This window comes from Octopus sinensis, linkage group LG2, assembly GCF_006345805.1.
Source record: "Octopus sinensis linkage group LG2, ASM634580v1, whole genome shotgun sequence".
Classification (NCBI taxonomy): Eukaryota; Metazoa; Mollusca; class Cephalopoda; order Octopoda; family Octopodidae; genus Octopus; species Octopus sinensis.
In genome coordinates this window covers 85483295-85500359 of record NC_042998.1, presented here as the reverse complement: position 1 = coordinate 85500359, position 17065 = coordinate 85483295, and the positions used below count along the sequence as shown (strand labels likewise).

At 36.7% G+C, this 17065-nt stretch overlaps 1 protein-coding gene across 2 annotated transcripts in view; it reads right to left on the bottom strand.

Moving 5' to 3' along the window:
* Positions 1 to 17065, bottom strand: part of LOC115230949 (protein C12orf4 homolog) — a 163138-nt gene that overhangs the window by 123709 nt on the left and 22364 nt on the right. For both annotated transcript variants that reach the window (XM_029801056.2, XM_036514941.1), the window contains exon 2: positions 8468 to 8631. In XM_029801056.2, the coding sequence (XP_029656916.1) occupies positions 8468 to 8627 (160 nt within the window). In that variant the 5' untranslated portion in view covers positions 8628 to 8631. The remainder of the gene's footprint in view (positions 1 to 8467; positions 8632 to 17065) is intronic.

Genomic DNA, 17065 nt, shown 5'->3' with positions numbered 1-17065 from the left:
CTGGAGCCTTGTGGAGCAATAGGTGTTTTTGCTCAATACACACAATGCCCATCTGGGAATTGAAACTGCAATCCTATGACCACAAGTCTGCTGCCCTAACCACTGGGCCATTGTGCCTCCATATATATATATATATATATAAACATGTATACATACATATATATATATATGTGTGTGCATTTAAGTATGTACATAGGAACAACATTATAGATGGTCCCATAACCAAAATCTTGAACAAATGCCCTTTTCTTGGAAATAGAGTGAAAAAAATGTAACCTAGAAAAGTTGGTCCCAGGATGAAGACTTCTGTTGTCTTTATTTGACTATCTTCATATCTGTACAGTTTAAAAGAGAGGCTGTGAAATCAGTGGATCATTATCCAAGGTGGTGTTGCCACAAAAGCTCAATGATATCCTGTACTTACCCGCAAGGTAGTGCTCTGCAGCAAGACACACTTAGCTTGTGCAACTCACCCCTTCAATCAAATTGCAGTCCTAGGTCAGGTTGGCCAATAACACAATGTGCCACCCAGTCTACAAAATTAATCATGAGCCCAGTAGCCTTTTCACTAGGCCATCTAGTTTCATTACCAGTTAGTAGGTTATAAGATATCTCTGGAAAGAGCTAATCTATTTCAGATTAAAACAACTTAAGCCCAGTGTACAATTCCAACTACCATTGCATTAAGATGGGACAGAATCCTGATCAACTACATGCGCCATTGGTTGTAACAAAAATAGTGTAAATTGTGTATGTGTGCACACACACACACATGATGGTCTCATGCCAGTGGCACATAAAATACACCCATTACACTCTGTAAAGTGGTTGGCATTAGGAAGGGCATCTAGATATAGAAACCATGCCACAACAGACAATTGGAGCCTGGTGTGGCTTTCCAGCTTGCTAAATTCTGTAATAACCATCCAACCCATGCCAGCATGGATAATGGACATCAGATAATGATGATGATGATGATGGTATTAATCAGACTATCAGATTTTGTTATACATCGTTGGTCACAATGTGCCTTGCATTGTTTTAGCAGGCCAACACTCCCCCTAATCACAAGACTATTCCATCGCAGGGTTAACTATTTACAGCTAAGTGGACTGGAGCAACATGAAATGAAGTGTTTTGTTCAAGAACACAATGTGCTGCTAGATCCATGATCTACAAATTATGAACCCATGATCTACAAATTATGCGAGCAACACTTTAACCTCTAGGCCATGCACCTTTATGTATTTGTGTGTGTGTATGTGTGTGTATGTGTATGTATATATATATATATCATCATCATCATCATTTAACTCCGTTTTCCATGCTAGCATGGGTTGGACGGTTCGACCAGGGTCTGATAAGCCATGGAGGCTGCACCACGCTCCAGTCTGATTTGGCAGTGCTTCTACGAGCTGGATGCCCTGCCTAACACCAACTGCTACGTGAGTGCAGTGGGTACTTTTTATGTGCCACCTGCACAGGGGCCAGAGGAGGCTGGCAAATGGCCACAATCGGTTGGTGCTTTTACGTGTCACCGACACGGATGCCAGTCAGGCGGCACTGGCATCTGCCACGTTCAGACGGTGCTTTTTACGTGTCACCGGCACAGGTGTCTAAATTACAATTTCCATTTGATTTTTATTTTGATGTTGGTGTTGACGTACTTGACTCAATAGGTCTCCTCAAGAACAGCGGGTCACTCTACGATCCAAGGTTATATATATATATCCAAGAAGCCTCTGATGGATGTGTAACATCAGTGTGCATACACAACAGTGGAAGTGGCCCTGAGAGAAAAGTTGGGCATATGAAGCATCAGATGTGGTGTGCAAGAGAGACAACTGTGCTGGTATGGTCATGTGATGCATATGGATGAGGACAGCTATGTGAAGAAGTGGTCACACCCTAACAGTGAAGGGAGGCTGTGGAAGTAGTAAACCCAGGAAGACATGGGATAAGGTGGCGAAGCATAACCTTTGAACATTGGGCCTCACAGGGGCAATGACAAGCAACCGAGACCTTTGGAGATATGCTGTGCTTGAGAAGACCCAGGAAGACATGGGACAAGGTGGTGAAGCATGATCTTCGAACTTTTGGGTCTCACAGAGGCAATGATTGGTGACAGACCTTTCGTGATATGCTGTGCTTAAGAAGACCTGTCAAGCCAAGTGAAATCATGGTCATGGCTGATGCTGGTATCATATAACTGGCATCTGTGCCAGTGGCATGTAAAAAGCACCTTTCGAGCATTGGACCTCACAGAGGCTAGATGGCCAAAGTAGAGTGCATGTGAAAAACAGCTTTCAAGTGTTTGGCTCCATGGAGGCAGTAACGAATAACTGAGACTTTTTGCTGTACTTGAGAAAAAGACTCATCAAGTCAAGTAAAATTGTAGTCATGGAAGATACTGGTATCATGTAAACAGCACTTGTGCCGGTGGTATGTAAAAGCACCCATTACACTCTCACAGTGGTTGACATTAGGAAGGGTATCTAGCCATAGAAACCATGCCAAATCAGACTGGGGTCTGGTGCAGCTTTTGAGCTTGCCAGCCCTGGTCAAACCATCCAACCCATGCAGGCATGGACAAGACGTTAACTGATGATGATATATATATATATATATATATATATATATATATACACACACACACATATATGTATGTGTATATGTGTGTATGTATGTAATTCTTACATAGAGGAACTTGTTGCAGATAAAGTTATAAATAAAATGCTGTAGAATAATATTCTAAGAATCCTTTTGCATAGAAAAAGACTGGCTTTAGTTCATCCAAAGGGATTTTTAACCCAGTATTCTACATGCTATTATTTTTAGCTTTATTTACTTTGAGTTCCACCATAAAAATTATTTTAATTCAATTTTCTTATAGTTTTTAAACTTATATATCATCCAACTTTATATATATATATATTTTTCTTTCTCTTTCTTCCGTGCTCTCACGTGACCGCGTTCAAACTGGTCATTTCGGCCTGACCGCGGCCACGCTCACGTTGTTTTCGTTTTTGCCGTTGAAGGCTTTTTTCATATACGCCAGCCAAGATAAGTTAAAAATTGTCTAAAGTCGTAAGACGCTCCTGTCCTTGTACTGTCCACCTTCGTGTTTTTTATTTCTGTTTTTTATATATATTTTTGTTTCTTGTATTTATATTCGTGTGGCATCCTGTCTTTGTTCCGTATACATTCGACCCTCTTTCCAAGAAATCCAATGCCTGTGGCTTGGATTTTCCTTGGGGCTGGCCGGGTTGGAGTAATATCGAGATTAAACAGCTGAAATTACTAAGATGATCCGGTTCCCGACTGAAGATTAGAGGCCTCGAGTGACCCGTCTGTTTTTTTGTGTCGTCTCCTTGTGTGTTTTTGCGTTCTTGTCCCACTTTATAATTTATATTTTATATTTAATTTCTATACATATATATACATACATACACACACACATCCACTAACATTCTAACAATATAGATAGATAAAGAGAGAGAGAGGGAGAGACTGATAGACAGACAGATACACACACACACACACACCTGTTGTCTGACAATTGTCTGACAATTTCACCAATTTATTGAGCTGGATAAGAACTTTTCTTTCTTTTATCAATATCCAAAACAATGAAAAGTAAAAATCACCTCAGCAAGATTTGAACTCAAACTGCAGGAAGTCACAACAAACAATACAAGGCATTCTGTTCAATACTGTAACGTGTATGATAAAGACAGGTGACAAATCGGCAGAGCACTGGACTGGAAGCTGTGTGCTATCTGCACTGGTTCTATAGGCAATGATGCTTACCTCAGAAATTATGACTGACAAACTATTTGAAAAACTAATGGAAACATACTTTTGTCTTGTTCAATCTGAAGACCAACTGCTGTCACCACCAGCACCACAATCATCACTACTACCATACCCACCATATCCCCACCTTCATGACTCCCACCACCACTATAACATGATAAATATAGATTTTAGATTGAGAATTGAGCAAGCCACAGCATAACAAGATAAGAAATTGAATAAAGAATTACTATCCTTAAATTATTCCACATAAAAACAGACTACAAGAGCAAAACCCATGAATCAGCATTATTATCAACCACATTATGAACTGGCCATATGATATGAACTGCTAATTTCTTGGCTGATTACCCAGAAAACTAAGGAACTTAGCCAACTGGTGCTGACATCTAACAAAGTCAAGAAATTACAATTGTGGCAGTATCATGGGGTCAACACTAACTGAACAGACTTATGATGAAAACTGTTCCAACTGTGACCATCCAGTCTTCTTTTAGGATTACATTATTGTGTTCCTCCCTTTTATTTTTAAACAGTTAGAGCTGCAGTTGAAGGAGACTTGAGATTTGGTTGCTATTTCTAGCAGTTAAACAGGTGCAGGTGTGACTGTGTGGTAAGATGTTTGCTATCAAATCACATGGTTTAGGGTTCAATCCCACTGTGTTGCATCTTGGGTATATGTTTTCTGCTATAGCTCCAGACTGACTGATGCCATGTGAGTGAATTTGGTAGACAGAAACTGAAAGAAGCTCATTGTCCATGTGTGTATGGGTGTGTGTGTGTGTGATCTCCATCATGAAAATAATGTCCTTTGTTCCAAATCTTCTGACACATGTCTGATCATGGGGAAATATTATCTTATATGGAAACAGATGAGGGTTGGCAACAGGAAGGGCATCTAGCTGTAGAAAATCTACATTTCAACAAAATTCCATCAGACCCATGCAAGCTTGGAAAAATGGAAGTTAAAACGATGATGATAATGATGATGTTGATGAAACTGATCCCATAGAGGAAAGGTCCTCTCTCATTAGATTGTGATGGTGAGATAAAATAGGCCGGTCAGCATTATTGTTTGCTTTAGATTTTTGCTATTTTTTTCCTTTTCCTAATTGTCTCTATTAGTTAATTATTCTTTTAAGACACAGTTCTCTCAGGCTGTGTTTAATTAACTCTGAACTTTAGATTTAATCATTCTTCTTAGACGATGCTTCTGTTGATTTTTATTATTTATGTACATTATTTATTCCATTTCATATTTATTTATTCAATTTGAATTATTTTCTGGAAACTGAATTGAGATTGTTTAGAAAAACACAATAACAACAACAACATCACTATTCTTTCAAACACCCAGTCGTTTAAGCTCTTAATTTTAACTATTTATATTATTAAAACCTAAATCAATATTCTTCGGCAAATTTGAATCATTTAAATTCATTTCAGCATATCAATAGATATATTTAGCACAACAGTTCAGAATTATAATTGATGCTAATACTTCACTCTAAGCTATTACATAATGTCTGTAATAATCACAGCACACAATGTTAATGATGATAAAAACAATGATGACGACGATTTTATTGATAATGTTGATGATGATGATTATTGATATGACAATGATGATGATGGCGATTTTGGACATGACAGTGATGATGATGATGCTTATGATTATGATGACATAATGGAAAAGAATTCAAGGTACCAGCATAAGTTATGGCTGTACTATTGATTACGTTTCCGTAGGTTGCCAGACACACTGCTACTTCTTCACTGTTAATAAACTACTAACAATACAGTCTCATTATATAATAATCGAAATAAAAAAAGAAGGGAGGGGGTGTCTCAATTGTTAGTTTGATATGCTTTATTGGCAGAAGTCATTATTCTTTGAATAATGAACATTTCTCACAATTATTAAGAGCATTTTACCTCACTTCTTTCTCTCTCTCTCATTCATAAAAAAATTTCAATCTACAAAATGTCGGTGTAAATTGTAAAAAAAAAAAAAATTTTGGAGTTATATATCTATATCATAGCACAATGAAATAATAGTTTCTTACACAGATATCAATCACTCGATTAATAGAGTGAATGCACAAGTTGTTCAAATTTTGGCTGAACACTATTTCCATTCCCATTGTGTTAATTTCTAGGTAGAAAGGGGTGAACGTTACAACATCCTATTCCTATTCTAAAAGTAAAACCTCGTGACTCTGATTTATGAGACAGGAATTAAATCTAAAATTTGTCACAGGAGAATGAAATGAGAAGCTGCAATTTTCCAATGTGTCAGCAAAGTTAATCAAATTATTGAAACAAAGATATTGTATATATCCAGGTTTTAGAATAGATATAACATTATACACTTGTATGTTGTAAGAGGCAACAGGGGAGTCATCTGACCATAAAACACTGCTTGAAAATGTGGCCCATTATGAATTTTACATGGGTTCTGCAAAGGTAACTCTTATTTTATTAAGAAAAACTGCCTTGAGATGCTTGTCATTCACACATTCAGAGTTGACCCGGTAAATAATGGAGGATTAAAATAAAGATTAACCATTAGACTACTGCACTTAACAACTATGTTTTTCCTAGCAGACAAAATCCAATGACTTAAAGTGGAACATGACTTCAACCAGCATACCAACATAAAGGCACACAAAATGCGTGCCTTAAATGCCATAAAATAATTAATCATTCACACTTTGTTGAATTACAAAATCCTTTTCAAAGGAGACAAAGTTGCAATCGATAAAAGTGATCCCACAAAATTACTTGTATTATGTTCACTCAGAAGGAGCTAAGTCAACATTGAATAAATAAACATGTGATACCAAAACTAAATGAGACAAATATTTAGTGTAGGCTAAACTGTTGCAAAAGATTTCTCATTCTTGTTTCTGTTAGGGAGGAAAAACATAAATATTCATGATATTTTCTTTTACTTTCATGTCAGTTCCGATTGATTAGACAACAAAACGATGATAATTATTTCAAGCCCTTTCTCTCTACTGAAGTGGGTTTTTAGCATTGTGTACCTCGTGATGAACTCATCATGGCTAAAACATGCAGGGATCTGGTGCTTTTATTCAGAAACCTGGATATACTCACTATTTCTGACCAAGCAAGCCTATAATCACAAATGTTTCTGCTGTAAATCACCCCACTTTTATTTTCTCAGACACAGTGGAACTTGGGCCTCATTGTTTAATGTGTTCATCTTTTTTTTAAGACAGTTGGATGTAATCTGAAATATTTCGCTGTTGTTATCAGTGGGTTGAGTAATCACATAGAGACTCCCTGTTTGGCTTGAAATATTTATTTCATACAGAGAGACAAAATAAATGAATTGAAGTAGAAGGAAAGACAAAACTGTGACAGCCAAACCTTTCTTCAATGCATTGGCAATATAAATAAATAATTGTAACTAAAAATTGTAATTAGATTGTCAATTTCTCTTGTTATTAAAGCACAAGACCTCAGATTTACAGTGGAATAAATGAGAAATGTAACATTCATGGGTTTGCCAAATCACTAATAGTGAATGACTTGCACCAACAATGAAGTTTCTATGTGGTTGTTTGATGTGTTAGAAATAGCAACCTATAACCTTTAAAAAAAAAGGACACATTAGATAATGTGATGTATCACAGAGGGTAAGGTATACAATGCTTGAAAAAGAGGGATAGTCATAGCTGGAATGCTTTTGATCATGGGTTAGATTGATCAAGACTAATCAACAATATCAACAATGGGTGTGCAAATTGAAATAGCTACAACCAGGTATCACAATTGGGTCACAAATTTGACCCATTAGATTGGGGATCAACTCTAGGTCAAAATGTTGGTTTGTAATAAAGATTACCTTTGTAAGAAAGAGAACTATATTTGATTGAATGAATAAAAGCACACCTGTATATTTCATTGACCTCACAGAGATAAAATTTCTGCCTACGGGTATGGGGATTGAAACAGTAAAACCTAAAGAGATGAACTAAATATATATAGAAACCTAGTCATATTTATAACCACCATCCTTTCAACAGAATAAATAATAGGTTATTTTGATTAGGTATAGGTAAATTTTCAGAGAGGTAAAGTCAACTGAATTGATAACTATTACTTATTTTACTGATGTCTCAGTTTGATTGACAAAGCTGGTCCTTGCAGAATTTACACCCCATCATGACACCCCACCTCAGTTCTACAAAACAAACTTCTGGTTTTAAAATTATCTAAATTAAAACCATCCATCAAAATTTCATGTTGATTTTTATGTTCCAAACACTAGCTTAATAATAACAAAGTTTTTTTTACTATTCAGCAAAATAACTCAATCTTCAATATCCTCAAAATTAATTGAAACAAAGACAGTGTTTACAACAGGAAAATAGAGTCAGAAGAATTAAACACAAAACCAAAACTAAATGCTATTTTGCATTTTCTTTTATCCCTCTACAGTATCTGTTATATCAACTTCAATTTACAGCTCTAAATATTAAGAACATTAATACATACAGACACCTACAAACATGCTTGAATGAGAGAACTGAAAATAAAATAAAAACATACAGTGATTTAATAAAGTATATATAAATGTGTCCTATTTTTGTTTTTGAAGTTGTCAAAGAAATCTACTTACTGTCTTCAACATAACAAGGAAGCCCATTCAACTTCATCAAACGAGCAACCAAACTTTCAAGCTTCTGACTTGAAGGAATGGTTATATTAGCACACATTGTTGATTCAGATGCCCCATTGGAATACGCAAATTTGAACTGTTTTTCAATAGTCCGATGCATGTTTCTGGGAAAAGAAAAAAAGTAATGATAAAAGAAAACTAAAACAAACATAAATATAAATTTGAAAGAAACACAAAATTGCAGAGGCTGAGTTTCCTTTCCAATGCCAGAAAACCCTTTAGATTTGAAAAGTAGCTGACACATAAGAATGTAACTAAGTTCATTACAGTACTATTGCTTACATATCTAGTAGAAGATAAATGTTCTGAAAAAATTGAAAAATATCAACTCATTTGACTAATCTCCAATCAACGGTATACTATAACCACAGGTACTTAGGATCCTCTTTGCTTGTTTTGCCTAAGTTGCTTTCAAGGTGTAGCAAGAATGAATGTATCACTAGTAGAGGAGGTAACGAAAATATATCTCAACAATATGCCTGTGGTTATAGTGTACCCCACCCCCACATCATTGTCCAACATCCATTTTCTATACTGGTATGGGTTGGATGGTTTGACAGAAACTGTCAAGCCACAGGATTGCATCAAGCTGTGATGTCTGCTTAGGTTTCTACAGCTGGATACTCTTCCAAATACCAACCCCTTCACAGAATGTACAGGGTGTTTTTTTATATATATATGTATATAATCAATATAAGACTTAATTTGTTAAACAAAATTCAATAAATTTCATCAAATAAATGAAATGAAACAGATTACATGCTAAAATGGATTTTCCTTGTATTTCATATTCCCAGACAATTGTTTCGGACAAAAAGACCAAGATTTTCATAAAGAGAACATCATGAAGTTTGAATATGTACTCTTCAGTAGGTGAGATTTAAAGGATAATAAAAATAAACATAGAATTTTTTCTTAGTTATCATTTTTATTTAGGTATTTGTATATTCATTCTTCCACTCACATTAAAGGATTTGGTTGCTTAAATATCTAATATTCTAATTTTTGTATATATATATTCTTTTATTTGTTTCAGTCATTTGACTGCAGCCATGTCGAAGCACCATCTTTAGTCGAACAAATTGACCCCCAGGACTTATTCTTTGTAAGCCTAGTACTTATTCTATCAGTCTCTTATGCTGAACCGCTAAGTTACAGGGACATAAACTCACCAAATCAAGTGATAGTGGGTGGGGGGGACAAACACAGCCACACAAACATACACACACACATATATATATATATATATATATACACAACGGGCTTCTTTCAGTTTCCACCTACCAAATCTGCTCACAAGGTTTTGGTTGGCCTGAAGCTATAGTGGAAGACATATGCCCAAGGTGCCATGCAGTGGTATTGAACCTGAAACCATGTAGTTGGTAAGCAAGCTACTTACCACACAGCCATGCCTGCACCTATCTATCTATATATGTAATATCTATCTATATATATATATATATATATATATATATATATATATATATAAAGTTAATCCAAACAAGAAAACAAAAAGACAACAACGCAAGGATGTGGAACAAATAAAGTATTATTGGACGCTCAGGAAAGAAGGAAAGAAGGAGGGTTTGACGTTTCGAGCGGAGCTCTTCGTCGGAAACATAGGAGAAAGAAAGATCCCGAGACGGGAGGACAGAGGAAAAAAAATTGCAGGTAGTATTCACGAGGTCACATACTAAAAAGACGGATGTGGTAAAAATGGAGGAAAATGTTTTTTAAAAACAAGAGAGCTGAATCAAAGAAGGAATGGTAAAAAAGATGACAAGGGTGTGTGTGTGAGTGTGTGTGTATGTGTGTGTATGGTGGACAATGGCTAGTAGCAGGCAGTAGTAGAATTAAGGAGTGGAATTAAGGAGTGGTGTGGGGGTACCCTAGCAAGTCAGAAAGGCAGGTCAGAAACAGGGAGGTATGTGTGTGTGCGTGTATATGTATCGTGTGCGTGTTTTGTTGTAGTATGTGTGTGTGTGTGCGTTTTTTTGTGTGTATGGCGAGTAACTGTGCTTAACTTAGTGTATACGTGTGTGTGTATATATACGTATGTATGATTGTGTGCATGTATGTATGTGTGTGCGTGTATGCATGGTTGTGTGCCATATGGGATGTATGTGTGGGTTCATTTGTGTGTGTGTGCATGTATGTGCGTGTAGTTGTGTGTACGTGCGTATGTGTGCGTTTGTATGTGTGTGTGTGTAAGTGTAAATGGATGTATATGCGTGTATCCGTGGGGTTGTGAGTTTCTTTTTGCGCGTGTGCGTGCGTATGTGTGCGCATCTTTTTAAGTGCATATGTATGTGTGTGTCTGTGCTTATGTGTGTACGTATGTGTATGTGTGCGTGCGCGTGGAGGTATATGTTGTGTATGTATATGTGTCGGTGTGTATATGAATTAGTGTGTTTGTACGTGTGTATGTGTGTATTGTATATATATGTAAATGTGTGTGTGTACGTGCGTGGGAGTGAATGTATGTATGTATGTGCGTGTATGTACAAATGTAGGGGTTTATATGTGTGTTTATATGTTTATATGTGTGTATATATATGCATGCAAGGACACACTTCACAACTGAAAGATTGATGGAAAAGACTCTCGCGGTACAGGCGCATGCGAATCTACAGGTACACGCGCACACTCCCAGACGTACGCCCGAAATAAAGCCAGACCCCACAGGCATGCGTGCATGCATGTATGTATATGTGCGTGCGCACGCGCATGCATGTGTCTGAGTGTGCATGCGAGTGTGTATGTAGGTATGTATGTATGTATGTGTGTGTGTGTATGTATGTCTGTATGAGTGTATGTAAGTATGTGTGTGTGTATATGTGTATGTGTGTGTGTATGTATGTGTGTATGTATGTATGTGTGTGCGTATGTGTGTATGTATGTATGTGTGTGCGTGTGTATGTATGTATGTGTGTGTATGTATGTATGTGTGCATGCGTGTATGTGTGTGTGTATGTATGTGTGTATGTATGTATGAATGAAAGTATGAATGTATGTATGTGTGTGTGTGTGAATGTATGCGTGTGTGCGTGGGGTTTCCTCTGGAGTTGTGTGGGCGTAATGTATGTATGCGTGTGTGTGTATGTATGTATGTGTGAGTGTATGGGTGTATGTATGTCTTGTGTATGTATGTATGTGTGTGTGTATGTGTGTAGGTATGTATGTATGTGTGTATGTGTGCGTGTAGGTATGTATATGTGCGCGCGTGCATGCATGTATGTGTGTATGTATGTATACACACACACGCACACACACACACAACGCACATGGGGCCGGCCGCACCCCAGGCGCGTGCCCGCGGACCCACAAACACCCACACCAAAAAAAAACGAACTCCATCAATCCCTCAACTAAAAAGCGTGTGCCTGGATACAAATATATGTGTGTGCATGCATGTAAACGTGTGCGTGTGTGTGTGTATGTATGTAAGTACGTATGTGTGTGTGTATGTGTATGTGCGTATGTGTGTGTGTATGTATGTATGTGTGTGTGTATGTATGTATGTGTATATGTATGTGTGTGTGTGTATGTGTGTGTATGTGTATGTTTGTTTGTTTGTATGTGTATGTATGTATGTGTGATTAAATGTGTGAATGTATGTATGTATGTGTGTGTAAGTATGTATGTGTGTGTGTGAGTGTGAATGTATGCGTGTGTGCGTGGGGTTTCCTCTGGGGTTGTGTGAGTGTAATGTACATGCGTGTATGTGTCTCTACTGGGTGTTTATAAAGGTGTGCGTATCTGTATGGGTATTGTTTTGTTGGTGTGTGTGTGACACACACACACACGAAGTGTTTCTTTCAGTTTTCACCTTCCAAATCCATTCACAAGGCTTGGTTGGTTTGGGGCTATAGTAGAAGATTGCATAGCCCAAGGTGCTATCCAGTGGGACTGAACCCAAAACCATGTGGATGAGAAGTTAACTGCAGTAACTACACAGCCAATTATTGATATTTTTTTATATAGGCATTTAACCTCAGACATTGAATGCTTTTAGCTGAGAATTGAAACTGGGTTATGGTTTCTGTTTACCTGCTACTAACTTCTACTGAATTATGTTTCAACTGCCTGGCATATGACTATTGATAACAAATAATGGTTCTGATTATATTATCTCATAACTTAATTCAAGTTCCTAACTGGAATAATTTTATTTCATGAAATACATGAACATCATAAGATTCTATTTGCATTAAAAAAAAAAAATGATTTCATGCCCTCACAGTTTACAGTTACCAATGGCATCATAGATTTAGCCAAATAAAGCAAAATGTAGGTTCTGAAACAATTTCACATGATACAACGAATAACATTGTAATTAAAATAATTTTTACAATATCTTATTTTTGATTTTAATTAAAATTCAAGATTTACTTTTAAACTGTGCTTTTTATTTTTTAAAATTTGAGCATTATGTTTAACATGTTTTACTTCAATCTATATTTCATTAATGAATTATTTCAGATTTCTATTAGGTATATTGCTATATATATTTTTTACCTCTGTGTTTTTACATCTCCAAAAGAAAAAAAAATATTCTGACGAACAACAGTTTTGTTTGTAACATAACAAATTAAGCTAAAGAAAATAAAATAAAATAAATGAATAAAGCAAACAAGTCATTTATGGCAGGTGAGCTAGTGAAACTTTAATTGGAAGATGACAGATTTGAAACAAAATCAGGTGAAAGATAACAACAAAGACAAAAGGGAGGTATTCAAATTGTCTTTGCAATAATTGTAGGTCGCAATCCAAATAATTTCACATCTTGTGCATTTTTATTTGTTTTTGTTTCTTTCAACTTACAAAATCTATACAGAGTGGAATACCACGATCACCGCCGCCACCATATGCAAGTACGTAATCATTGTGGTTTGTTAATATTACTGTCCTAGACAAGAATTTATTTGATTCCTTTCTTCTAGGCTAGTGTCAAGCTGACACAGTTTTCTGTAGGCAGAGAAGAAGCTAGAAAGCTTTAAGAATATTTATTCTCTGTATCATTCCAATTTTAGTATGTATACTGCAGAAGCAAGTATAGAAAGCTTTAAGTATAATCACAGTTCGACAGTGAGATTTTATGATCTCACCGAGATACTCCAACAGGAAAGCTGACAAGTTAAATAGGTGATGACAATAAATGTTATAAACATAATGATCTTAGGCTTCATATTTTTTTTGAAATTATTTTAAAGGTTTTACAGCTATATTGAGAAGATAGCTTTAAACTATTTCAGCATTAGCATGTGTGTGTGTCTATAAACTGGAAATTTTTTAAATATTTATTACAGTAACAAGTCTGGTCTGGGTTAGGGTGTACCAAGTCCATGGACACTACCTTTCCTCTTCTGACTAATTAACGATTTCTAACGTAGACAGAAGGTCACACAATTAGTGGAAACAAATGTAATTGATTTGATCAGCCCCAGCACTTGACTGGTACTTTAATCTATCAACCTTAGAAGGCATACTTGACTGATTAATTAACTACGACTACTACTAGTACTACTACTACTACTACTACCACCACCACCACCATCATCAATAATAATAATAATAATAATAATAATAATAATAATAATAATAATAATAATAATAATAATAATAATAATCCTTTCTACTATAGGCACAAGGCCGGAAATTTTGGGAGAGGGGGACAAATCGATTACATTGACTCCAGTGAGTAATTTATCAACCCCAAAAGTCAATCCCAGAGGCACCAGAACATAAAGACAGATGAAATGCCTCTAAGCATTTCATCCAGCATGCTAATGATTCTGCCAGCTTGCCACCTTAAATATGATAATAATAATAATAATAACCTTTTCTATTATAGGCACAAGGCCTGAAATTTGCGGGGATGGGGAGTAAGTCAATTACATCGACTCCAGTGCGTAACTGGTATTTATTTAATCAACCCCAAAAGGATGAAAGGCAAAGTCGACCTCAGCAGAACTTGAACTCAGAACATAGCGGCAGAGGAAATACTGCTAAGCATTTCGCCTGACATGCTAACGATTCTACCAGTTCATCACATTTGAATGATAATAAGAAGAGGGAGGAGGAGGAGGGGGGAAGAAGAAGAAGAAGAAGAATGCAACTTACAAATATCTATATATAACATACAGAAAATAGTATTGCTAGGCACCACATACAACTTAAATAAAGCACTTTGAATACAGTAAAAACATAACAGTACTAAAACAAACTACAGCTCATCCTAAGGTGCACTGAGCTGCACTTTGTAGTGCAGTGAAGTACTATAAAAATAAGACAACTGAATGATAATGGTAATAAATTTCTTTGATATCACTCTTCTGTCATATATGTGCAATACCACATGATAGTAGAGTAGATATCAAAGAAATTGAGAAAATTGCAAAATATCAGGAGCTAGCCAGAGAAATGAAGAGAATGTAGAACACAAAGGTGACAGTTGTTCCTGAGATAATTGGTACACTTGGTACAACACTCAAACTGTGACCTAAGAGGCTGAAGGATATTGGAACTAGTCTTAACACCAACGTGAACTTCTAACTTCTTGTCTCTTGAGGTTTCTGGGTGAGACTTGGAGTTAATTTGTACAAATACAAAGCAAGAGTTAAACATATAATAATGATGATGAAGATGAAGGTTTCAAATTTTGACACGAGACCAGCAATTTCAGGAGAGGGACCTCAGTGCTCAACTGGTACTTATATTATAGACCCTGAAAGGATAAAAAGCAAAGTTGACTTGCGACGGAATTTGAACTCAGAACCTAAGGACAGGCAAAATGCCACTATGCATTTTGCCCAGCATGTTAATGATTCTGCTCGCTTGCCACCTTAATAACAAAAATAATAATAATAATAATAATGATAGTTGTAATTGAGTGGCTAAAATGCTAGCCCCCTCAACTGATCAAAAGATGAATAAGTTGAAGTAGAACAGTTGGTAAGGAATTGCGAGCCTGATGTCATGTGCACTTACCTCTCAGGCTCCCTTTTGACTTGTGAATAGCAAATTTAATGAAAGACTTCCAAGTCCAGTGGTTTTTTGTCAAGAGAGAGGGTAGTGCCCAGGAACCATTACAGGGCCTCCATGACTGGTGAAAGGGGAGATAGTATTCTCAAACTAGAGATCTGAGCTGAATGCTTGCAACAGACTAGGCTCCACTATAAGCACCGAAGGTGCTAGGTGGTGGTATTAAAAGAGGTGATGGATGAAGTCCATCACCAAAGTAAGCCAAGGCAGGCTTGAACACAGAACTGAAAGAGCTAGAACAAATAATGCAAATTATCTGGCCTGATGTTCTTAGAATTCTGCCAATTCACTGCTCTGGACCGGTACTTTTTGTTAATGACACCCTGAAGGATGAAAGGCCAAGTCAACCTTGGTAAGATTTGAACTTAGAGCACAGAGGGTTAAAACAAATACTTCAAGGTATTCTATCTGATGTTCTAACAACTCTGCCAATTTGGTATTTATATGCTTGAGTTTATAGATTTTCTTCAACTAAATGCCAACATGTGGTGTCGTGTGGCTTAGTGGTTAGGGTGTCAGCATCATGATCGTAAGATTGTGGTTTTGATTCCTGGACCGGGCGATGCATTGTGTTCTTGAGCAAAACACATCATTTCCCGTTGCTCCAGTTCACTCAGCTGGCCAAAATGAGTAACACTGCGATGGACTGGTGTCCCGTCCAGCTGGGGAACACATACACCATAGAAACCAGACCCATGAGCCTGGCTAGGCTTTAAAAGGGCGCAAAGATAGAAATGCCAACATAATAACTGATATAAACTGGCACTCCACTGGTTACAACAATGGGGCTTCCAGTTGATCCGATCAATGGAACAGCTTGCGTGTGAAATTAACATGCAAGTGGCTGAGCACTTCACAGACACACATACCCGTAACATAGTTCTCAGGGAGACTCAGCATGACACAGAATGTGACAAGGCTGGCCCTTTGAATTACAGGTACAACTCATTTCTACCAGCTGAATGGACAAGAGCAATGTGAAATAAAGTGTCTTACTCAAGGACACTACTAACTGCTAGGAATCAAACTTATGACCTTATAATTGTAAGCTGAATACCCTAACCACAAAGTCATGAGTCTTTAGAGCAAAAGAATGATGTCCATCTTTTTCACTACCACTGCCATTGTTAGGGTATTAGATACATATCTAAGGAACAAGCAGCGGAATCAACTGCAAAGTGAAATTCTTAACCACATACAACTCCCCATACGGAATAATAAATTTCACAGAAAAAGTATTGCTCTCTAAACAAAGTATTTATACAAAAGCTTGAATTTCAGATTCATTTAACCGAATGCTAGTCTATGAAAACTTGTAACAGTTCACACATACGTCTAGGTATATTCGGAGCACATATAGAGCCTTGCAGCTGTGCCATATACAGGAAATGACAATGTCACGAGGCGTTTAAGTATAAAATACCCAATAGTTACCAACAATTGCAGTTATTTTTGTATGAGATTCACTGTACTAAAGCTTTAGGGATGGGTTTG